A 26,419-nucleotide genomic window follows, 5' to 3' on the forward strand; every position below is an offset into this window, starting at 1 on the left:
ACTTATATAATTTATCCAAATATTTTTGCAACTACTAACATTCATTTATATTAGTAATTAGCCTCCCGATTTTCAAAACATCAGTGAACTTATTTAGCCACACTGTTTCTTATGCTGGACATTTTGACATTACCAAGCCAAAAAGTAACGCTCCTAAAATGGATCCCTCTGTCATAACTTTTGTGATAACATTATAATGTAAATAACAATTCTTAATTCTAATTCTGTATTCTCTATTTAGCAGCCATTTTGAGACCCACCTAGTTACATATGAAACATCAACTTTCCTAAGAGTGTCAATAAATACCATGTGAGAGACAGTGTCAAAAGTTTTAGCAAAATACAAATATACTGCAGCCACTGCAAATCCATCCATCCATCCTCCAAGCAGCATACAACATTCTCATAAAAATTCATCAAATTAGTTATACTTGATCGACCAAAAAGGAATACGTTTCCAGAAAATCATCAAGCCTATAATTATTCAAATGCCTAAAAAAAACTTCAATATTTATGGGTTGTTTGGAGTTTGATATGGGGTTGGGAGTTGATAAGAATGGTTAAGATGTTTACCTTACAGTCGCAAGATACAGGGCTTGATTCTCACCTTTGTGAGGGAACTAGATAGGTTTGAAATGACCCACAAGGGCAGTTTGCCTACTATTTACATATGAACCTGTATTATTATTAGTAGCTTAATTTAATTTATAATGAATTTTCATTTCATTTACTAAATTTAAATAAATTTTTCTAAACCTATTGCAATTTTTTATTAATACGCATTGAGTGGTCTTTACAATATCTCCATATCCTGTTTTTCTAACTTCTTACCTTTGATAACTTAATATTCCACCATAATTTGCCACATGCCCTGTTCCTTGATTTGAAACCTGCAGGTACATAATGTTTTATTCAATCTTTAATGTAAGTTTAAAAAGTTGCCCGATTTTTGATAACTTCCTTATTTTCAAAGCTGTTTTTCCAATTCCATATATTAATACTGGAATTTATTAAATCAAAATCTGATTGACACAATTTTCTTACTGACTCCTTTTATTTAATGGATGTAGAGTTGGAGATCATAACATCAAAAATAACACATAAGTTATCCAGTCTTACCCACTGCGGTCCAACATTTGATTTATCCTTGCAGCATCTAGAACATTATTACATTGGGTAAACTTATTTGGTATTTGTGTATAACAGTTTACTATGCTATCTGTTAACAATTTATTAATCAATTAGCTTGCTTTAATAGGAGCTCTCCAGTTTACATTAGGAGCATTTATGCCCCCTGCTATAATTTCAGATTTGTTCTCAAAACAATTGCTAATATGTTGAAACAACTTGTTGTTGACTTCTTTTTTGATATTTGGCTTATGATAAAACACTGCATCACAACGGCATCTCCTAGCTGCAATCTTTGCAACTAAGAATTCAGTAATCTCCTCACTAAAAATTAATGTAGAGGCATATATTTTGAAATATATATTCATATTCCACCTCCCGTTTGATTAGATCTAAAAATATGATGTCCTATGAATTCTGGGATGATTAATGTGCTCAAATTCCTTTCACACCAAGTTTCATTAGTAAATAAAACATTAGTTAGATAATCTGCTGTACTAGTCTCTAATTTCAAATATTTATTGTTTAGACTATGGGCACTTTTCACAAACATCTTAATTTGATAGTACTTAAGCTTAGGGAGGTTGCTGGATTTACTCTAAAAATCTTTAATCAATTTTGTTAGGTGGATTTTCAACATTGTTTCCTAAGTGACTCAAATGGAAATTATACTTGCAAAAATATAAAAGCCTATTATGAATGATTTCCAAAAGAAAAATTACTCTCATATGTCAAAATGTTTTATTTTATTTATCTCTTATTAACTGAGTTAGTCTGACTAGGCAAGCAGCCTAAATGATGACCTGAGGTGATATTTATACTATTAGGGGGAATTTGGCAAGGGCATCAAGGAATTTACCCTACTCTTTTCAATATGTATGATAGGATCTTTAACATTTACCTCAGTTACCACCAACTTGGCCAGATGGGGGCTTCAGTTTAATATCTCATCTGAATGATAATAAACTCTGGAGGGCAGCACCACTTTTAAGCTGTGCTGCAGTTTCATCAATCTATCTGCCTGGTGTGGGAAAAGATCTCACAATCTTCTGAAGGCAAGGTGAGTATACTACCTGTCACATCACTGACATTACTACAAAAAAAGGGCAGTGGCAACCCTTAAGTTATCCTGAAATTGTATAAAGATGTGAAAACTGATTTTTAAATGCATTTTTGATCTAAATTATGACAGAGAAAGAGGAGTGGCTGTGAATGAGAAAATATGAACTCTTTTCCCAAGCACAAATCAAGAATTCTAAACAATATGAGCTTGCAAACTATGTCTCCAGGTCAAGCTTCTGTGATATTTTTAATGGAGAAAAAAATTGTAATCCTACTGCTAGTTAACCTGTAAAGTAAAATATCTCAACATTTATATATGTGAGATAGCTCCCAGTTTTGATAATGTAGTAGAATAATAAATTGGGGGTAAAATAGTGTTCACATTTGTAAGTGCAACATATTTCTGCTACAATCATTTTCATTGGTGCTCTCAGTTAGTAGAGCAGCAATTTATAAGCAGCACTAAACACCACAAAGTACAGCAAGTATTTTCTTTGTCTTGAAGTGCACAATGATTTTAGAATGATATATAGAAGTTGTGATTGTTCTAGAAGAGAGGATTCTAGATGTGTTGTCATTTCCTTTGTGGTGCAATCATCCTCTATACAGTGTACTCTAATAGCTTTCTATTATAGGTTCATAGGTTCATAGGTTCATACTAGGCTATCTGCCCTGGGGCAATTATAAGCCTAGCCTGATTCTGTATTTGATTTGAGTATACTGTGCCCTTTTGGTTTAGTTTACTGTGCCTCTGTCTAATAGTGACGTAATCCCTGGGACAAACCTATGATCCCCATCCACCTATCGAGATTCTTCTTGAAGAGCTTTAGTGAGGTGCTCTGCCTCACATGAACTGGAATTCTATTCCCTCTGGGTTATGAACCTGTCCCTCCAGCAAGTTCTATTTATTTCTGTGCTGAGGTTCAAGTCCCTCGGCGTGTGGCTCTAAGGGATTTAGATTTACTGAGGTGGAGCATGTCCATCAATTCTGGATTTGACATAGCTTTGTATGTCAGGCATAGATATATGCAACTGAGTAGAGCTGGAGTTTTTAACCGAGCAGCATATGGCATCTGTTTGAGACCCTTGATCCTCTTGGTGAGATACTTTTGGGGTCTTTCTAATTGCTGCAGGTGTGGTACATCCCAAACATTGTATTCTATGATGGGCCTGATGAGGGATGAATAAATTACCTCTCTTGATCTAGATGTGAAATCCTTCGTGATGAGGTGGGCTATGTAGAAGGTCTTTCTAACCACTTTGGCAATGTGGTTTTCAAAGGAGAGATTGCTATCAACTTGGGTCCCCAGGTCCCTAATAACTTTCTCTGTACTTAATGGGTTTCCGCCTGTGTGGTAATTTGTGGGCACATTGTTTTTGCCAAAGGGTATGACTATACATTTTTGGAATTTAGCTTTAAACCATGGTGCTGGCACCAGTTATCTGTCTCTGTGAGACCTTTTGAAGGATGTTTGTGTCAGCTGGAGAGTCGATTATGGCACCCAGTTTGCAGAACTTGGTGAGCCATAGTCCTCCACGTTGCCTGTACCTCGGAAAAGTATATACCGAACAAGAGTGGTCCCAGGACAGAACCCTGTGGGACGCCACTTGTGACAGTCTGACATGGCTCCAGCAACTCTCACTGTGTAGGTTCTGTCTTTGAGCGAGTTTGTGACCCATCTTGTGACATAGGGGTTTATATTTAAGCTGGATAGCTTATCTATGATGAGATAGGCTGTGTGGACTACCTTCCCTTCATCTATGGCTTTGGTGACTGTTTAAGAAGTCAACCAGGTTCAAAAGGCAGGATCTGCCTAGGATCTAGTGTCTGTAGGTCCCCAATGTCTTTTTTATGAGCTCCATGATGATCCTCTCCATAGCCTTGCAGACTAAGCTTGTCAGGCTTATGGGGCGATAGTTTCCATAATTTTCCAGGGTCCACTTCTACCCTACCATGCTCATAATTTATGATTTTAGTTATCATCCTTTCAACCTTTTGTTGCCTTACATGTTAAGCCAACAAATTGGATGCCCTAGAGTTATGTCAAAATGCTTGTTTTAAAACTATTACACTATGTTACTTTGAGTATATGTCAAGGGGTCAAACTGTCAAAAAACTGACTTGCACAAAACTGAAAACAAACAAATAAACACAAAAAAAATGAAAAAATAAAACAATTTTTTGAAGAGAGGCAAACCATTCTGCCACCCATGGACCAATGCAACTTATATGTACCAACTTGGAGACCACAGTGCAGAAGAAAAAGGGCAACCTCCCAGTCCCCATTGTACTGGGGTCTTGCACATGCAAAGGCTGGCAATATGTTATAAAAGCATATTCAAACTCCTTTAACAGTCCTTGTGGCATTCAACCACATGATAATTTGAGCACTTGAATGGAACCCATTCATTCATACTTTCTAAGTATTCATGAACAGGCATTCTAGCTTCATTCAATTGCTCTTAAACCTGTTGTGTTCCAGTTTCTCTTTCTCTCTTCTGTAAATCTATTAATTTTTAAGACCTCTAGATGCCTATTGTGGCTATAATTCCATATCTTATTTTCTATCATTATGACCACATTTTTAATCTTCAATTTACAATTATTTCAAATCTTTGCAAGCTCTTCACAGCTTAGGTTTAACTCTAAAAAAATTGTCTAAATTTGAGTTTCCCAGTCATAAAATGGCTGCTTTTTCAGAAAAAAAAACTTAGTTTGTATAGCTGCATGATCTGACATTGTCACTGGATATGTTTTAAGATTCAGATCACATTACGTTATTCTTTTGATTTGGAGACAGTGTGGTGGTAAAGAGGGATAAAGCCCTGATTATGGCCCAGGTGACCCTGATTTGATTAGTGGTTTGGTTGTGTAAGGTGCTGGAGGGGATGGATGGGGGAGTCCATCCTGTGAATAGAAACAGTTGTATGGGTGTTCCTTGCAATGATCTCTGGTGAAGGGTGGAGACATTACTGTAAGGAAGAGGTCAAAAGATGGGAAAGGGTGGTGAGCCTAGCTTAGCTGCTGCAGGGCAATACTCTGCATATCCCCACTGTACACCTTCCCCTCAAATGTAACCAAGCAAACTGCAAGGGTTGGGGGAGCAGCAGAGTAGGCCATTAAAGATAATACCCCCTGGCTGAAGGTGAATGGCAAGACCCCTCCCCCCCCCAGGATACAACTAGGTTTCAAGTTGGCCTCGTTCTGAAACACTGAAAATCTATGGTCATAAAGAGGAGTAGCTAGACCTGGCAATGGACTAGTATCACTATATTTAGCTAGAATGAACTGTCTGGTCTAAAGACCAAATGGAACTGAAAGTTGAAGAAAAAGGTAAAGATGTAAATTTAATATTTTAAACCTACTTAAAGGATAGTATGATGCCATACTAATTTACTTCTGCCTGAGAACTGCAGGGTCTAGGTGTGAACTATTGCTATTTTTTCTAGGATACTACATTTCAGCTTTGGTACTGATACTCTAGTTTTCTTCTAATGCCCTCTTTCTTACATTTACTGGCTTTGTCAAAAAGCCTGTGCAGATAGCCTCTGTACTGGCTATAGTTTGAACCATAGAAAAAGACCAGAACAATTTATAAATCTGTCCACTTAATAATAGTTAAAATAAAATATAAACAAGACGTTAGTCTTATGAATGGCATGAAATATTATATAAAAGCCAGATGACATCTCACAATGTACTCTAAGATGAGGGTACATACTATCATTTCTGTTTGCACAGGTTAAGGATTTCAAGTGCATTTTTTAGCATAAACCCATACTGGATCATTCTATGGAGCACACACTAATTAGATTTAAATTTTATGTTTAACATAATAAAAATCCAGGGGTCCTCATTAAAGAGGGTTAAAACAATACTTGATACTATTTTCATTTTCCTGAAACTTAACCCTATAACACCTTGGATACCTGGTATGTCTGTGGAAAGGAGCTTATGAGAATATTTTGAGGTTCTATGAGAATATTTTGAGGTTCTGCCCCAACATATTACAATGCAGAACCTTTGTAAATTAAAATTTAAACAGTGCCTTATTACTTTTCACAATGGCTATAACTGCTGTTTATTTATTAGGTATATAGTCTCAGTAGCTCAATGAGTAAAATGCTTCCTGGAAGATCAGAAAATGCAGTTTCTATTCCCATACCAGATAGTTGGATCGATTTTTCCAGTACTGACAGTGCAATAGAGCATAAGGGGGGACTGCTTTCCTGAGTGTGCCATCCTTTGCATAAGATGTTAAAACCAGGCCTCGTCTGCCTGAGATGGTGGTAGCTCAAGTGAATGATTACACGGCATTTATCAAAAAGAGTAAGGGAAGGCTGTTGGTGCCCTCACTATATTTCTCCTAGTCCGTTTGAATACTATGGGACTAACTTGTTCAACAAAAGTATATATATATATATATATATAAATGTGGACAGACTAGTAGGGACAAGTAGCTTTTGAGTCAAAGTAAATAACATTTCTATGAACAATGCTAACTGCTGTTATAATGTTTTACTCTGAGTCAAATTTTTCCATTACATATGTGGATATCATACTATATTATAAACACATGCGTCTGGAGTGTTTCTCCCCAAGCCTCCACTGAAAATTGACTTTATTCCAAGTTGGACTTTCCTGATAAACAAATGTTAAATAAATAAATAAATATCCTTTCCTTCAGATGAGTAGAGAGGGCTTCATTACTTAAAGCATTTGAATTTGTTTTCTTTAGCAAACTGTTGTCTTTAAACAACTACCTTTTGAGAATAATTATACTGCCTACAAATATTCACATTTTTTCTTCAATTAGATGCTAAGAATGAGATCCCCCTTTGGCATGTGGCTAATGAGCAGATACTGGAGGAAGCAACATACCAAGCAAATTGGAAAATGTCTGATAATCCTGGTGCAGATGAAGAAGTGTTAGAATCACATGAACACGAGCAATCCCTTGTTACCGTGACATGGATACCCCAAGTACTTCAGGAAGGAGCCACAGGAGATGGAGAGGTAAGCCTCAATATACATATAATATTAACCTGAAATTAATGCTGTGTGATTTCTGGAAGATACTAAAACCGCCATGCTTGTACACATAAAAAAAGAAAAGTGCATCCTACAAAATCAAAAAAACAGCTACAAACAAGCTGCAACTCCATAATAAATCATGGAGGTCGCCTAAAGCACATTATCTCAATTAAGTATTGTACTTACTATTTCTGGTGATTTATTTTCTAGAACAAAGTTTTTATTTTTTCCCTTCTTTTCGAAATCCAGAAGCTTGGGCTGAGTTTAGGTATACCTAACTTATAAGTCAGCAGAGAATTGCCATGATATTCAGAAATGGTAAGGTGGGCCAGATATGTGGCAACCTGCCATAAAATGAGAACAAGTTTGGTTGAAACACCAAGCCAATCCCTTACTTTAAGAATGCCCATACTTAAGCTACAATGATGGATAGTCTGGATGAGAACAAATACATATTTGTATTTGACGCGGTCACTCTCTTATCTCTTTCTTTAGGTACTGTAGAGACTAAATAGGTATCAAGTACTTTTGCTAATCATAGTAAATTAGTCTCTTTTGCAGGATCTTGAGCCTGAAATGCCCTAGTTTCCTAGCCATTGTAGTAGCAATAATTAATAACATCTCTAAGAGCCTTTGCTTAAATAATAAACATGATTTGCAAAATGGAATTTCCTTAATAGTGTACCACAGGATGACCAAACTTAGTATTGCTAGACTGCAGCTTGAAGAAAAATAGTTGCCAACACTGAGTTGAGTTACTCAACGCCATTGTCCTATGATTCACTCATTTGTACAATAGTCATATATAACAGCTCATTAGGAGTGCTACTCTGTAACTTCTTTTCTTTGTACGTGTCGGTTTTGGTATATAGGAAAACATCAAGACAAAGGAGCATGCTGTATATTCAGATGACTTGGAAAAGGATGAAGACATCCAGCTAGTAGAGGTCATAACTGTTCCAAAGATCCCAGAAACTAAAGTGAAAAAGGATGCATTTAGTCTAAATAGTGATCCATTATGTCTGAAACTTGAAGATAAGGAACAAAAGCCAGGAATCATCAATTCAGATGATGCTGAAAATGTAAGTTCAACTATTTTTTCATAAAATTTTAACATTTAAATCATTGTCTAGCCTTATGGAAGCCATCCATTTTCTGCATCTTAAAATTAATAACCATGATATTCTTTTGTCTCCCGTGGGTCAGCCAGTTCGCTGTAATTGAAAAATGTTGTATGAGTAATGAGTAGTGTGAAGATTACTTTCAAACAGATAGCATCTGATGACCCAAACAAGGTCTCTACTGAAATATGCTGGGATGTTCCTCCTGTGCACCTGTGTCTTACTCATCATTTTTATTTATTACTGTTGCATGACCAAGCGAATGAATGCCAGCGCTATTCCAAAACTTAATGTGCTGAGCATAACATTTGGGTGTTCAGGAAAGTCCAAATGATGAGACAGGCAACACCTATATGTGGACAGCTTCATCAGCATGTGTTTCAGATTGCAGAGTTACACAGGATAACAGACTACATAATATACATTCAAAACAGTGACATGGGCTACCACCATTATTTTGTTAAACCTGTCTGCATCTTACAGTACTGGTACCACTGTATTTTAGGATAATGAGGGTATAGAATACATTGGGCGGCCACGGTGGTGTAGCGGTTAGTGTTGTCGCCTCACAGCAAGAGGTTCTCCGGTTCGATCCTTGACTGAGGTGCCTTCTGTGTGGAATCTGCATGTCCTCCCTGTGGTCGTGTGGGTTTTCTCTGGGTGGTCCAGTTTCCTCCCACATCCCAAAGACATGCTGTAGGTGGATTGGACACTCTAAATTGAGCCTAGGCATGATTGTGTGTGTGCCTTCCGTGGAAGGTTGGGCGCCAGGCTGGCAACTTGACACTGTAAAAACTCTATGCCAATCATGAGTGGACAGGTGATCCGCTGTGGTGACCCCTAACCAGGAAAAGCTGAAAGAAGAAGGGTATAGAATACATTATGCATTTTTTAAGTGAAGGGACATGTTACTATTTATTTTTGTACTTTGAATTTCAATGTTCCACACAGCACAAAAGCAAACACGTCATTGATTCAACAATTAGCATTTCAAATGCAGTTGATTAACTATTTAGTCCTTTTACTGTTAAAGTCTCTTGCAGTCTTTCTTAACAATCATTTATATTTTAAACATCTGGGAGTGCCCATATTCTTCACTTCAGATGCTAATATTCTCAGCCTGTCTATCAGGATGTTCTGGAATCTGATGAATACCTCCTCACTTATCCACAGCTACTTCTTGAAACACCAGAAGGTGGGAATGAGCATGGGACTGTGCAAGAAGTAATACTAGGTGATGAAAAACTGGCAGTGAATACAAAGAGATCAGTCATTATAAAATCATGGCAGGTAGTTAAGGCTCTCAGCATAGCCATGTAGAATGAATTTTATAAAAAGATCAAGGAGGTTATGTAGTGACTATAGAGGTACCCTTATGTGGACACCCTGACTGGTTCTTTGTAAGGTGTGAAAGAGGAAGATAGGACATCTGGAAAATGGTGAGATGGGCATAAGGAGAACACAGAAAGAAGGCATCAAGAGGGTTGTGTTGGAGGACGTGGGAGTAGAGGGTGGTACTATGTTTAATGTCAGAAATAGACCCACCATGTTTTTCTAATGTTTTTATCTGTGAGAGCTAAGGTAGTAAGGAAGAGGGTGTAGGATAGAGGATCAAGGAAGGAGGGAGGGTGAGGTGGTGTCACAGCAGTTCTCATCCAGGTCCAGAGGACCTAAAAATATTTCCACTGCATTTTGGATCTGCAGTGGATGACACCAGTGGTGTGGGGGTGGAGGCCTTTGGTGACTCACTGGATATATCTAACCCAGGCAGCAAGCCTTGCACCCACTGAAGGAGGTCCTACATGGGCCGAAAGTGCCTCTGCACTGCCCACCAAACCACAAATTCCACTAAATCCCAAAGCTCATGCCTTTCAAGGCTTGCAGGCTGGAATGTAGCAAGGTGCCTACAGTACTGGAGCCACCACTCTGATCCTGTCAAGACATCTCTGTACCTTTGGGAAATGAAATATTAAATGGAAATTAAGAAAACAGTAATGAAGAACAATAATATACTGGAATAGAGAAAGACAGAGGGAGAGGGAAAGAGAAGCATAAACAAACGAAGACAATAAATCTACTTAGAATTTGGTGCTACAGCAATTTATATTTTATTGTGAGTACTTATCAAACATCTAGTAAACAGGTACTGAACAGGAAGTGTAACTACATCTTACGCTGACTGATAATTCTGCCAAATGAGATGCCTACTGACAGTGCTAAAATGCTGCTTATTCTGCACTTCTCTGATTACTTTTTATATGAGAATGACTTTAAAAACCAAAACAAAAAAAAAAGTCTACCTTCCTTTTTGTTTGCTACAGAAAGGAACACAGAATGTATGGCTACCTCTTATATAATGATATTTTTATTTATTTATTTTTTATTTATTTTACATTTGTAGACTGGGATAGTCCGACTGGATGCATGTCCATTTTCAGCGGAGGCACGGGGAGAAAAGCTCTACATTAAGACAATTTACAAGACAGAAATCTTGACCATATACAATACAGATAATGTCAGACAGGTAAAACATTTCAAATACAGGAACATTTATATAGCACTGTTTCAGTAACATACCCAACTAAATAAGTTAAAAATCTTGAGTAAAAGGATTAATAAAACATCTTTTTTTTTTTAGGGTAGCATTGTTTATAAAGTTTACCAAACCTTAGGAGGTGAGCTACTACAGTAGGAATTAACAGAGAATATCAGAGCACCTGAAATAGCATGTTAAAGATAGATAGTAAAGAATGGTCCTGCTAGGGGAGAAAGTGTGAGTCAGGATTTGTGCATGGGCAAAGCCATTGGGCTTTAAGGAAGATTCTTAATTGCTTCTTGAAAAGTGGGGTAGAAGAAAGGGCTGTTAGTTCAGTTGGAAGAGTGTTCCAAGAGTTACCAATAGAGTTTGAGAACAAGTTATCTCCAGATTTGTTGTTGGACTTTAGGTTGGCTACTAGTACCTTATTAGCTGATCGAAGGGTTGTTAGATTTTTATATGGGCAGATGAGGATAGAGAGTATGGGTGTATCTGTGGGATGGTGGATATCATAAAAAGTAATATTTTTTCAAACTTATGGGAACCTTCAGTAATTCAAATGTTTTTCCTTTGAGACTGATCATGATTACAAGCAAGCTCCTCCTCGTTTATGGGAAGAAGAGAGAGAAGAAGAAGAAAAGGGATGCATAGTTGTACGTCTGTGTGCATAACAGTGGAATACAATAATTTTATTTTTTTAAACAGACATGATGCAATGGATGCAATCATTAAGCAAACAGTACAGTAAGCCTCGATACACCATATACTACCAGTAATGACTGATTTTTGTGTATTCACTGACAGTTGTTCATTTCCTATTACTTTTTCGTTTTGATTTCTACAACCAGTTGTGTCAGGAAGTAATGAGTTCCTGTGATTTAAAGCATTGAAAGGTGCCAAAATGTCTGGGGGGGTGGGTAAAGGTTAACTAGTGCTGCATTGTTATTAACGACAAATGCACATTTTGCTACATGCTTCCAAGTTTAGCAAGAATCATGCAGAGATTAACTGTGTTCTCCTGACTTAATATCACCAAAAGTACCTGAAAGGCAGAGAAATTTGACTGATTTAGCAGTTCAGCCAGCAAGAACTTGCATACAAGTCACTCACTTGGTGGGTTGTTCCCCCACCCCCAATCTGCTTAAGGTGCAGTGGTTGGCTCTGGTCAGGCATCTTGTACATGCATCAAATATTCTGGCATGGTATGCATTTCTTACAAAGTTAGCAAAGTAGAACATTATTTTTGGTCTACACTGAACACTGTGATATTTAAAATCCTTATGAGTTTCACATTCTGTGAGTATATGCATATATATAACTGTATGTAGAAATTATCTTGGTCTACCTATGAATATGTATGTTTATATACATGCATACATACAGGCATATAAGTAATGCTTATTATGCATACACACACACACACACACACACACACACACACACACACACACACACACACACACACACACACACACACACACATGAGTAAACATGGGTTTACTTTCATTCACTGAAAACTCATTTCACTGAATTTCAATTCACCCGCAAAAAATCACTGAAAGCTCAAATCACTGAAAAATCATTTCACTGAATCACATTTCATTGAATGTTAAGTACTGTTGGACAAATAAAACATATATGCCCTTTTCCCCACTGTAGTGCAAGCTTTTATATTTATGAATCTCATTTCACAGAAAGCTAACAATATAAAACCAAAAGTAGATGGGGGGCTATGCCACCCACACCATCCGATGTGGGGTGCCCCAACTATATATACTAACTCCAGGATCGCACTACAGTGGGGAAAAGAGCATATATGCTTTATTTGCCCAAAAGTACTTACATTCAATGAAATGTGATTCAGTGAAATGAGTTTTCAGTGACTCAAAGTAGACCCATATATATATATATATATATATATATATATATATATATATATATATATATATATAGATATATATAAAATCATCATCATCTCCTTTTGGCTTGTCCCAGTTAGGGGTCACTACAGCAGAACAATGGTCCGCAGAACAATTAGCAGTGTAGTTTTATGGTGTCAAGTTGCCAGCCCAGCACCCAACCTTCCACAGAAAGCACACACTCACTCCTAAGACCAATTTAGAGTGTCCAATCCACCTACAGCATGTCTTTGGGATGTGGGAGGAAACCAGAGCACCCAGAGGAAACCCACACAACTACAGGGAGGACATGCAGACTCCACACAGAAGGCATCCCAGCCGAGACTCGAACCAAACATCTCTTGCTGTCAGGTGGCAACGCTAACCGCTGCACCACCGTGGCCACGATATATAGAGAGAGAGAGAAAGAGCTCAAAATATATATATATATATGAAAATAGATAGATATAGATATTAGATATATATATATATATATATATATATTTTATATATATATATATATATATATATATATATATATATGCATATATATATATATATATATATATATATATATATATATATATATATATATATATATATAGATAGATATAATATGTATACAGAATGAAAGAAAGACTTCAACAGCATCATCAGAAAACATTAGGTAAAGGAGTTACTCCCTAAATGTGCAAAGTGGTCTTGTACAAACACTGTGTTCAAGCCAACAAAACTGATAAAGTGATTTCTAACAGAATAATCTTTAAGAAAGTAGAGATCAACCTGACTTTCAACTATTACACCCCTCCCACATTTCTTAAGCATACAGTTCAGCTCATCAAAGGGGCCATACTCCACACATTCCTTGCTGCCCCATGCATTTAGATTTTAAAAGTATTTTTTTAATTGCAATCCAAAAAATGCCCTCCCCCTACCCATTACTGGGAAATATTTGTGTTGTTGATATTGTCTTTCATAAATTATCATAGTATGCCTTCTGTTGGATTTGAAGTAAAATTTTCAGGGTATTATTGATATTAGAAGCAAATGCATAAAGATGAAAGTTTGCTGAGCCAAGACTTTCTCTTTCAATGTTTCCAAGGAGGTTGAGCTGTGCAATTGTAGATGACTGACCCTACCAATTATACCAAATTATTAATTTTTTTTGCATTTTCTCCAGCCACTTACTGTGTGGTAAAATTGGTATGTGCCTTAACTCATAAGTGACCTTAGGCGGTTTAAGTGATTTTAATGTGATATATTTTAGCAATATCCTATGACTGGATGTGGGTATTACTGGATTTACAGTCTGTGTGGTTTGATCACAAAGGGTGAAGCCCTTGAATGATTTGGTCAATTAGTATAACGTCTGGTGATTGCACTGGAAAAGAATGAGGTAACTGGCATTATTGGTTAACTGCAATTTTCATTTTTTTGTGTGAAAGTTGCAAATGTTAGGAAGTACAGGCAAAAATATGCTAAATAGGATACATTCTGAAAAAAAAAAACACTGAGAGATGGAAATTATGCTTATTGCCAACTGTTCAGACTTGTACAGACTGTCCCTGCTGGTCCTCATATTTCCCTTGTGCTCCTTAAAACATTTGATTTTTTTTAAATAACCAAAGATTGGAGTTAAGTATTATTGGCAGATGTAGGATGTATATTTTTTGTGTGTATCTGTTTTTTTTTTCCTTTTTTGTCAGTTACTTGTGCAATTCACCACTAAGAGAAATTATCGTAGTCAGACAAAGTGGATGTTGTTCTATTCCTATGCTGTTTTATTTAAAATTTTGTAAAAAAAGTACTTTGGATCAGTGATATTTTCTTTTTTTTTGCATTTGGAATTATGTTATGTAAACTTGTGGGATATTTTGCGAAAGCCTTTGGCATTTATAGATGCTTACTGGAAGTGCAATTGATCATACAGCTGGTATGCCTAAGTGTCAAATCTTCAGACTTCTGTAAAACTTCTCTGATATTACTTGTATTCCCTTTTAAAGTGCAGGTTTATTGCTGAATTTCTCAGTTGAAAGTCTGGCCACTCAAGAAGACTTCAGAGGCTGGACTTCTTTCTGTTGGAATCTGCTTGATCTACGAGCACACTTATTGGGTTGTCCAATCAGCATACTAGTTTTTGGATACTAATGGCCAATTATTGTATAATTATAGTAATTCATGACTGCATGTGGGTATATCAGGATTTACCCATGGTCGGTGTAATTTGTTCACGAGGGTGAAAACCGAATTATTAAACAAAGGCAATCATGGGCAAATCCTGATATACACACACAGAGGAGTGGATTGTTTATATTATGCAATTACATTATTTAAGAAAGAAATTGTTTACCTTTCTTATATAATGTCTTTGTAGAAAGGCACTTCACTTTAGTCTTCTTCCATGTTTGTCTTCTGTATGTTGATATACTACACGTGCATATGGAACTTCCTTTCCCATGCTTGCACAGTACATTAGTGCAATGCAGGAGAAGCGGCAGAGAAAGAGTATCATTATTGCTGTTTGTTGTTTTTTTAATTGCTTAAAAAAATCAGACATTTTATGAGGGACAGCGCAAAGATACAAGGAAAATAAGGTGTATTTTGTTTCTTTAGTTTTGCAGAATGTGCCTGATTTTTCTCATATTTTGATCTGTCCTCCAGCATAAGCCAATAGAAAGTCTGGCCTCTCAGTGGTATGTCAGCAGCTGGGCTTTCTTTCTACTGATATATGCTTGATTTCCAATAGGTACACTGGTTGGGCTGTCCAATCAGCATGCTCATTTATGAGTAGTAATGAACCGTTATTGTGTAATACCATACTCTGAACTATTAAGATGATTATAAGAACAAACACTTAAAATCCACTCAGTCCATTGCACATAAAGGGTTAATTCTACTGTTTGGCATAATGCAAGCAATATGTAAAGCTCTCTAACTGACTCTTTGCCACTTCCTATCTCAATGTCCTTATAATGAGCAATATTTACTGAATGGCATTAGCTGCTCTAGCAGCAGGTATGCATAGGTGAGGCACATAGTGTGCATAACACCCAATTAATATCAGAAAAAAGTGAGATTACATCACTTAAATCTTGTAAAAAAAGTCTATGATGTATCTGTTGTATTCTATCAGCTTGCTTTAGAATGAAAGGCTGCAATAAGTCTGAAGATAAGGGCAAATGAACACAATAAACACATACTGAACTTTCATTCCTTTGTTAGGATATTATTCTGAGAAATCACATCAGAGGAATAGAAGATATAGTACAGGAACTTTGAAACAGTCAGACTTTTGAAGTATAGAGTAACAGAGCATATCCTCAAGAAGAAGATAAGAGTTATCTATCTTTATGTTGTGTCTTTTTAAATCTAGTAATTTCATTACAGAAATTCATCAAAGTCTGTTTAATGCAATGAGCTGGCTAACATGGATTACTTTAATTTATGATTGCTGTTACATAGGTGTGGCCTGAGATTATATATAATTTATACTGCTGGTTCATTTCTCGTCTTCTCTTCTCTCCTCTCGTAAGAAAGGGCATCTGCTTTCTGGTTAATGGCAATGATTTTTTATGTAATCCTGTATTGGATTAACTTGGTTTGCAGGATGCTGTCTCAAAGGAAATGAATATTGCAGACAAACATGATTTGCATAAGAATCAAGAGAGCCAGGATGCTGGAAACATTTCTAGTAGAAGGCTACCAGAAGCTAGAACTACTTCCAGCCAAAAGGAACCAGAGTCTCAAACTGTACACAGTGCAATCAACAATAATAAACTCCAGCCATTGGAAGAAAAGGGTCGAGATAATGCAAGCAACGGAGAAGATGGCAACCAAAATGTAAGTGCTTTTGTAGTCACTGTATCAGTTACTTTATTAGCACTGAATGTAACAACACCCTCTTCCCATTCATGGGTTCATAGGCTTGTACTAGGCTAGCTGTCCTTCTGGATCATTTTAAGCCTAACTAATTTCCCTCAATGCTGACCTAAACCCTGTACCTTGAGTCTGTGTGGTAATCAGCTGAAGCATAATGCCACATTCCAAACCCATTCAGATTATTTCATTTGTATTTACCTGTGTTGTACTGGAAATAAAATATTTAGCTCCTTTAAGGAAGACATCAAGTTTTGTTATGTGGCTTGTACGTGCTTTTATGTTTATCTTGAGCAAAAAAAAAAAAAGCGATAACGATCTGCTAAAGGATGCTCACAACAAAAACGTGTAAAAAGTAATAAAATGTGAGTCAGCCAATACAGTCAGCAAACAAAACACATATGTATGTGTGTGTGTTTGTGTATTTGTGTGTGTGCGTATGTGTGTGTGCATGTGGGCATGCATGTGTGTATGTGCGTGCGCATGCATGCATGTGTCTGTATCTTTGTGCATCTGTGTGTTTGTGTGTGTGTCTGTGTTTGTTCTGGTGTTCATGTGTTTGAGTGTAATGCATAGTTTACATTATCCTAGTTTTCCTCATTTCCCCTAACACAATGTATACTTTAAGCATCATGCTGTTTATTATCTTTTTTCTATTTCTCATAAAATGTTCAGTAAGTTTAACTTTCAGCAGCTTTGAATTTTATACCTGACCTTTTTGCTTTACTAGTAAGTTCTGGTAGTTCTATTGAGAATTGCACTGTTGAAAATTATATTGTGACTGACCAGTTGTTTGATCTGTAAATGAGTCTCAAGAAATACAGAGCGCTTAGAGTGGAAAACAAATATTTTGATCATTGTATTTTGTCAGAGATAGTTCCTAAGGGGCTTAGGCTTTTTTAAAGCTCCAAATGGAATCAACCAAGATGATCCATTTTTTTTTGAAGAATGAACCACTTTTTTCAATAATGCTGATTTGGACTTTTTAAAGTTGTTGATCCAGTGTAAAAACAAATTAATTAAACAACTCAAAATGGATTTAGAGGCTTTGAACAATAATATCAAGGAGAAGTTAAAGGGTCAGAGTAACGACTTTAAAGACTATGATCTTGTTTTAGAAGCTGTTGACAAATATGAACATCTAATCACACAAAGAAAGCTTAGAAAGATTGACTGGAATAAGGTATAGCAACGGGTGCTTTAAGAACACTTATAGCTCCAAAAGCAACAGTACACCTTTAAATTTTGGCCACAAAAGAACCATTAGCATAGCTAAAGCGTCAGAGGCTATGTGTCATCATGGAGGAGGTTGTCTTGTGGCTGTTGCATCTCTGATGCCTGCAATATCAACTACAAACTGTTCTAACACTAGTTCTGGTAATAACGAAAGAACTAGTTCAAAAAAACGGGAAAAGGTTCGACCAATGTTTCAAGATCCAAGCAGGGTCGAGGCAGGAGTCATTTTCAGAGAGAGTGAGTGTTCTGGACTGTGATGTAAGTTTAGATACTAAAATTTACAATTTAACTGACTTCGAGCTTTCCAATTCTCAAACTCGTTTGCTTGAGTTGGGTTTGAACTTTATACCCAGCAAATGCGCTAATTTAGCTAACACTTTGCTAGAACAGAAATTGTATATTAGAAAATTGAATTTGTCATGCAAATGACAGATGTTGATTTAGGGCCTGTTTCAGTTGTTAAAAAGCCCTCTGTATTTAACCCTGCATTACACAGTACACTTGAAAGTTTTTGAAGCTTTTTGTGCCAAAGATATATGATTGTTGTTGAACAGCAAACCTGTTTATCCTTATTATAATTTGAACAGTGAGAATAGGAAAGTGTTATTAGAGCTCATGAATAGGCATGATTTGAGGTTCATGAGGGCCAACAAGGGGGGGGGGGGCAGGTTGTTAGTAATGCGATCAGTGGATTATAACAAAGCAATGGAAGACATTTTAAATAATGGTAATGAATATTGTGAAGTTAACTATGATACCACTGAAAGGTGTTATAGGTTTATAAAGTATGCTTTATATGACCACTTCATTAAGGTGATTTAACAGCTGAAGATTATGAGTTTCTTATGGTTGACAACCACAGAGTAGGTATAAACTTTGGTATACCTAACCCCACTTACCCCCCTTTTCTCCCCATTATTTCCTTGTCTGGTAGTGTCACCGAAAGCATGTCCTTGTATTTAGACAAGTTGTTGAACCCTTTGGTTCAAAAGTTACCTTCTTATATTAAGGACACATGGTCCTTTGTAAATCAAGTCAGGCTGTTTAGTTCAAGTGATAATGGTTGTAAAATTGGTGAAGACAGTAATTTTTTTATGTTAACAGTGGACGCAGTATCTCTATATACCTCCATACAGCAGGTGGAAGGATTGGAATTTGTGTCTAGTTTTTTTAGGTAAATATACTACTTGGTTAGATTCTAGAATTGACATATGTATTTTTCTCCTAGAACTTTTGTTAGAGAACAATTATTTTATGTTTAACAGGAAGTATTATAAGCAGCTCCGAGGGGTAGCAATGGGTGCTACTGTAGCTCCAGCCTTTGCTGGTCTAGTGATGTGTTGGTGGTAGAGAGAGATAATACCCACTATTAATCTTTCTACAGAAGTTTTATTTTATTGTAGATTTATTTATGATTTATTTTTTATTAGTAAGGGACCAGTTGAACTGCATAGTGCTTTCCTAGACCAGCTAAATGCAAGTAGTGATTTTCTGAATTTTATTTTGAGTGAATACGGTCACTGAGTTAATTATTTGGATGTTAGGCTGAGTTGGAGCATCTCTGACAAAAAGTTTTCTATCAGTATATATAGAAAAATACATACTTTAACTATTTACACTGCCATGGTCATTACCAACATGGGAACTTGATGCTCCACACCTATGGTCACCCCCTCGTTGGTCAGGTCAGACCATAAGCTAATCACCCTTAACATCCACATCCCTCCCCCACCCCCACCCCCCAGTAAGGAAACCTCCATAAAAAACGTCTCCAAAGCCACCGTCATGCTACTCAAGTCAGAAGTGACAAACTTCATGACACCCATGCAGACGGGAACTGAAAGTTCAACTGCTGAGTCCTACACTAAGGCACTGTATGAGCACATCCACTCATGCATAAATCGTGCCATCCCAAATAGAGCCAAGATGCCCTCCTCCAAAAAAATGAAGCCAATCTGGTGGTCCCCTGCCATAAACAAACTTTACAACAAAAGGAAGAAACTGTTGCAGAAAAGAGGAAAATCTCAGGATGCAAAAAGTCCCTTACCAGCCTCAGTAAGAAGCTGAGATCCCTCTTAAAAATCATCCAAAACTAGTTACAAAAACAAAATTGCCCAAAGATTCCAAAGACAACCACAAGACATTCATTAACTATGTCAAGAATCTAAATGGCAATGCTCAGATCTGCTCTGAGCTACAACAGAATGGCATTAAATATACTGATCCCAAGGATATTGCCAGTATCCTGGCAGATTGATTCAGTGCCAACTTCACCCCCCTCGCACCCCATAAATGGCCCATCTCAGTACCGGAAGATTGCCAAATTCTGGTAATAATGATCACACAGGTAAAAAATGCACTCTCCAAAGCTAAGAATACAGCATCCATGGGACCAGATGACATCCCGGGCTGTGTACTACATGAATTACAAAATGAAATGGCACCTCACCTAAGTGTCATGTTTAATCATAGCCTCACCTCAGGCTTCGTGCCCACTGAGTGGCGCACAGCTACAGTTATCCCACTCCACAAAGGGGGATTCATCTTGGATTCCGGGAACTACTGCCCCATCAGTCTGATGAGCCTGATCTGCAAGGCCATGGAACTTATTATCATGGAACTTATAAACAAAGACATTGGACCTCACCCAGTTTGGGTTCGTGAAGGGCCGATCTTGTCTCCTGAACCTGAACTTCTTCAAATCAGTCTCCACAACTGTGGACAAGGGTAAGGCGGTCCACACAGCCAATCTGGACCTTGCCAAGGCCTTTGACACCATCCCCCACTCTGGAATCATTGATAAACTTACTAAGCTGGGCATTAATCCCTACGTCACTCGATGGGTTGCCAACTGGCTTACTGACAGAACCCACACTGTAAAAGTAGCTGACTCCAAATCCAGCTCCAGACAAGTGACAAGTGGAGTACCTCAGGGTTCAGTCCTGGGACCACTCTTGTTTGGCATCTACTTCTCTGAAGTACAGGCAAATACTATGGGACTCTGGCTAACAAAGTTTGCAGATGACTGCAAACTGGGAGCCATTATTGAATCTCCAAATGATGTTGATACTCTACAAAAGGCCTTACAGAAACAGATGCTTGGTGCCAGAGACATGGGCTCAAGCTCAATGCCAAAAAATGTATAGTTATCCCCTTTGGGAAAAAACATGTACCCGTGAATTACCACATAGATGACAGTACACCAAGCACCAAAAGTGTGATAAGAGACTTAGGGACACAGGTGGACAGTGGTCTCACCTTCGATAACCACATTGCCACAACAGTGAGGAAATCCTATGTGGCACACCTCATCACTAAGGGCTTTTCATCCAGAAAAAAATAGGTCATTGTCCCACTGTACCCATCCCTCATTAGACCAATTATAGAATACAATGCCCCATTTGGTATGTACCTCTCAAGACACCAGCAACAACTGGAAAGGCTGCGGAAATACCTCACTAAAAGAATCACAGGCCTAAAGCAGATGTCCTATGCTGACCGTCTTAAAAAACTCCAGCTATACTCTGTTGCATATCGTCTACTCAGAGGCGATCTCTGCTTAACATACAAGGCCATGTCAAACCTAGAGCTGTTGGACATGCTACACTTAAAGAAATCCCAATCCCTTAGAGCCACATGCTCCAGGGATCTAAACCTTGTCATCACAATAAACAAAACATGCTGGAGGGATAGGTTCCTGACCAGAGACTCCCCAGACTCTGGAATAGACTGCCCATACATGTCAAGCAGAGCGCCTCTTTGGCCCTCTTCAAAAGGAACTTTGATGATTGGATGGGAGAAAGGAAATTCACCCTGGGGATCACGTCAGTCACTCTGCTAGACAGGGCTCCAGGAAGTAAATAGTGTGGCATGAAATAGCCAGGGAATTATTATGGCTTGGCTTGTATAGGCCCTAGGGCCGATAGCCTAGTACCAACCTATGAACCTATGAACCACAGCAACCACAGAGGTTTATGAAACACAATATCCCCAAGGGGCAGTATATTAGAGCCTCACAAATGACTAGTGATGCTATTGCTTTCCTTCGAGAAACAGAGTTCATTGTGGAGTTGTTTTTACATGGAGGGTATCCTATGTCTCTGTTACATAACATTGCCTCTGTGATCCATAATAGAAGGATAATAGATTTTCCACCTATTTTAGTTAACGGATTTTTAGAGAAAGAGGCTACCCAGTGTACTGCAGGGGTTTTCAGTGTTCCTAGATGTGTTGTAGATATGTCTGTGGATAGTGGTATGACTAAAACTGAGGTTCACAACAACTGGAAAATCATCGCTGGAAACAGTAACTTACAAGTAGTTTTGGGGAATGCTCCTAACTTTGTGCACAAGAAAGCTAACACTATTAAGACTTTATTGGAGAAGGACGGCACTAAAATGTCTCTTTCTTTGTCTGATAGATCTAAGGGTATGTACAAGTATTTTAGTTGTAATTCCTGTAGATTTATTCATGAGGGACCTTACATTTGTTTACCACACCTCAGCCGTACTATTACTGTACCTGGGAGAGTTAACTGTAGTACTTCAAACGTGATAGACATTGCTTTGTGCTGTGGATGTTCAGCCTTTTATATAAGCATAACCACTAGAAAATTGAACAAGCGTATAAAAGAACATTGTTATGCTATCAAATGTAAGGATGAAAATAATACCTTATATAGACATTCTGCTCTCTGTTCCTTGTGCAAGAAATGTTGTTTTTCCATTCTAGAACACATTGATAAGGATTTAAGAGGTAGCAGTATTAAAAATAGAGTGGAAAGGAGAGAGACTCTATGGCAGCTAAGGTTAGTTGCCGACAGTTCACGTGGCCTAAATGATATAGTCAATATAAAATGTTTCTTGGCAGACAAAAAAATAGTTTTATAAAAGCAGGTGTTTGCATTTCATTTTGTTTTTAACTGAGTTTTACACTAGTATATTTTATTTTAAATGTATAATGACTTAACTGATGCAATTAAAGACTTAGTGGGCATGTATGTGTGTGTGCACATATATAAATATATATATATATATATATATATATATATATATCTATACACACACACACACACACACACATGTATGGAACCAAAGTTCAAGGTGCCCAAGGAAGGAAGAAACAAACACTTTAAAAACCATAGTTTATTTCATGAAACCACAGCACGTAGAAATCCCAATATATAACTATAAATGCCAAAGACGATTGTAAGCATGAATCCATACAATCTGCTCAGCTCATAACATCAAAAGGTTTAATTGTGTTGTTGGAGTATTGCTCCCTTGCCAGATACAAAGGGCATGGTGTTGCTTTCTGCTTTGAGATCCTGCTGAGGAATGTTATTTACTGAATGTCATTATTTGCATTGTCAGCAGCCGTGCACAGACTGACACACATTAGGTACGGCAGCTGACAATTTTTAAGAAAAAAGTGAAATTGCATAACTTAAAGACTGAGTAGCAAGACTATGATTTATGTCTTGTAGTGTTCTTTCAGCTTGGTTTTCATTGAAAAAATACAGTAATTTTCAAATGAATGGTCCAAGAACACAATAAGCCCACACTGCCCTATCTGTCATATGACTAGGTTAGAATATTTTCTTAGGCAAATGCAGGTGAATTCAAGATTTTTGTAGTAGATGGACTTTGTGAAAGAGTCACACTTTTGAAGTATGTTGTAGCAGGTAGACTATTGTTTATAGTTTGTTGTCTTTATATAATACATATGTTTTAAATATTATTCATATTTTAGAAGCTATAATATATGTTTTTAAAAATATGACAAATAATATATGTAAATAAAATAAAAATAATATATGTTTTAAATGCCACTTGCACTTTAAATTTTAATTACCATACTAATAAGATGATGAGCATTCAATTTTGTATATAAATGCAATATGGGAGATAGTTTATTTGAGGTCTGAAGTAACCAGTTATATCAATAAATCATTTGTGTTGTTGTCAGTGCTCCTTTTGATTTTTCTACAAATTTGGATGTTCTTTTGAGGGAGCACCTTACCTGAAACCACCTGTTCTTTTTCTCAAACAGGTAGACTAGCATGTAGAATGTAAGAGTTTCCAGTCTTCAGATTGTGTCTGTGAATCTCAATGACCTCGTTAAAAATTATCTGGGTCCATATTTATAGGAATGAATTGATTAGCACTGATTGCTTTCATTTATGATTGCTACTACATAGGCATGAGCATAAAATAAGGAATAGTTTTATAGCACTGGTTTATTTATCGTCATTGATCTACATTGGTAAGGAAGAACATCTGACATCTGATTAAATAACATTTCCTAAGATGTTTTTTAATGAAGCCTTTTAATGAATTATCTTGGTTTGCAGGATGTTGTTTCAGAGAAACTGGATGCTACAGACAAAAATAATTTACAGGGGAATCAAGAGATCCAAGATGATGTGATCACTTGCAACACAAGAGAACCAGACCCTCAGACTGCACACAGTGCCATCAACAATGCAAATCTTCAGTCCCTGGAAGAAAAAGGTCAAGATAGTTTAATCAACACAGAAAATGGCAGCCTAATTGTAAGTGCTAGTGCAGTCAATGCATTTGTTTACTTTAACAACACTAAATGTGAACACAAGCACCACCCCTTTCAGACTGCTTCATCTATTTCTAAATACATTGTATGGGGAATGTTAAATATTTAGCTTAATCATGGAAGTCACATGGCTCCACTATGTGATTTGGCATACTTTTGTATTCATCCTTAAACAGAAGTTGTCAAGAGCAGGGAATGGCTAACAACTCCTACGTCATTTGTGATGCTCTTACACACTGTCTGTCAATGTGTGAATGCACCCCTTATTACAGCTAATCATTTTTGAATTTTCTATTCATTTTCACAAACACTGACATACTTTTGTATTGCATGCTAAATCAACTCTGTTCTAGTCCATTTAGGACATTTTTGACTGCATCATGTCATCTGTAGAACATTATATGTGGAATTACATGAAAGTTCTCTTAACTGTTTTTAAGTTCTACTTTTCTTTCAATAAGACCATCTGCATGTGAAACAATCTTGTTTTCCCCTCCACTGTTTTATATAATCTGCAGGAGGCACAGAGTGGCTTGCCCTCCCAGCATAAACTTTAAATAGAATTGTGTTATGTTTTAAAACTTAGTTTCTAAGTTATGAAATTTATAGGTCAGTGTATTGTGTACTACCTGTAAACTAGTGATACCACCTTAAAATTTTCTGGTATGTTCAAGGAAGTAGTGGAGACTGAGTAACGTGTTACATTTCTCATAGTTTTGGTATGTTGTATTCAGTAGTTCAGTTCTCAAAGTATACTGCAGTTTTCCTTGAACTTTTTAAACTAATAGTTTTGTATCATCTGTTACTGTGAGTAATATTGGGTGTGTAAGTAGAAAGGGGGAGATATTATAAGTTGTACATTGTAGAACTCGTATACTTAAATCTTTTATTTAAACTGTGGTTTATGACTAATTATAGGGAATGGTTTAGAAACGGTTTAGTGTATTATTTTTCAAAATGTTGTAGAGAAGTTTTTGTATTTGAATTTAGACTAGTGTATATGGCATCAGATGTGTGTACTGATTTGTGCAGTTGTTTTTTTCGATGTTATGAGTTACGTTGTTTGTACGATTTTGGTGCTTTCTGCTTCCGGCTTTGTGATCTTGGCCAAGTAAATGTGACATTTTGTTCTTTCCATATACAGACATAGATACGTATATGAGCTGGCTAGTTTGGATTACTTTAATTTATGATTACTGTTACATAGGTGTGGCATGAGATTATATATAATTTATACTGCTGGTTCATTTCTCATCTTCTCTGCTCTCCTCTCATAAGAAATGGCATCTGCTTTCCAGTTAATGGCAATGATTTTTTATGTAATCCTGTAATGGATTATCTTGGTTTGCAGGATGCTGTCTCAAAGGAAATGAATGTTGCAGACAGACATGATTTGCAGAAGAATCAAGAGAGCCAGGATGCTGGAAACATTTCTAGTAGAAGGCTACCAGCGGCTAGAACTACTTCCAGCCAAAGGGAACCAGAGTCTCAAACTATACACAGCGCAATCAACAATGATAAACTCCAGCCATTGGAAGAGAATTGTCAAGATAATGCAAGCAACGGAGAAGATGGCAACCAAAATGTAAGTGCTTTTGTAGTCACTACATCAGTTACTTTATTAGCACTGAATGTAACAACACCATCTTCCCATTCACAAGTTCATAGGCTTGAACTAGGCTTGCTGCCCTTAAGCCTATGTAATTTCCCTCAAAGCTGACTCAAACCCTGTGCCTTGTGTCTGTGAGGTAATCATCTGAACCATTATGCCACCCTCCAAACCCATTCAGATTGTTTCATTCATATTTACCTATCTTGTACTGGAAATATTAAATATTTAGCTTCCTTAAGGAAGACATCAAGTTATGGTATGTGGCTTGTATGTGCTTTTACGTTTATCTTGAACACAGCTGTTGACACCAGAGAACAGCAAATAATGCCTACATCATCTATGATT

At 37.0% G+C, this 26,419-nt stretch overlaps 1 protein-coding gene across 1 annotated transcript in view; it reads left to right on the forward strand.

Moving 5' to 3' along the window:
• The window catches only part of LOC122815064, a 95,526-nt gene extending 70,955 nt beyond the window's left edge, over positions 1 to 24,571 (forward strand). The window contains exons 5-8 of the mRNA XM_044087308.1: positions 7,008 to 7,207; positions 8,098 to 8,307; positions 16,387 to 16,620; positions 24,245 to 24,571. Of these exons, the coding sequence (XP_043943243.1) occupies positions 7,008 to 7,207; positions 8,098 to 8,307; positions 16,387 to 16,620; positions 24,245 to 24,571 (971 nt within the window). The remainder of the gene's footprint in view (positions 1 to 7,007; positions 7,208 to 8,097; positions 8,308 to 16,386; positions 16,621 to 24,244) is intronic.
• The last annotated feature ends 1,848 nt before the right edge of the window (positions 24,572 to 26,419 follow it).

The sequence above is a fragment of the Protopterus annectens genome, chromosome 11.part0 (assembly GCF_019279795.1).
Source record: "Protopterus annectens isolate FY-2018-M chromosome 11.part0, PAN1.0, whole genome shotgun sequence".
NCBI classification, from domain to species: Eukaryota; Metazoa; Chordata; order Ceratodontiformes; family Protopteridae; genus Protopterus; species Protopterus annectens.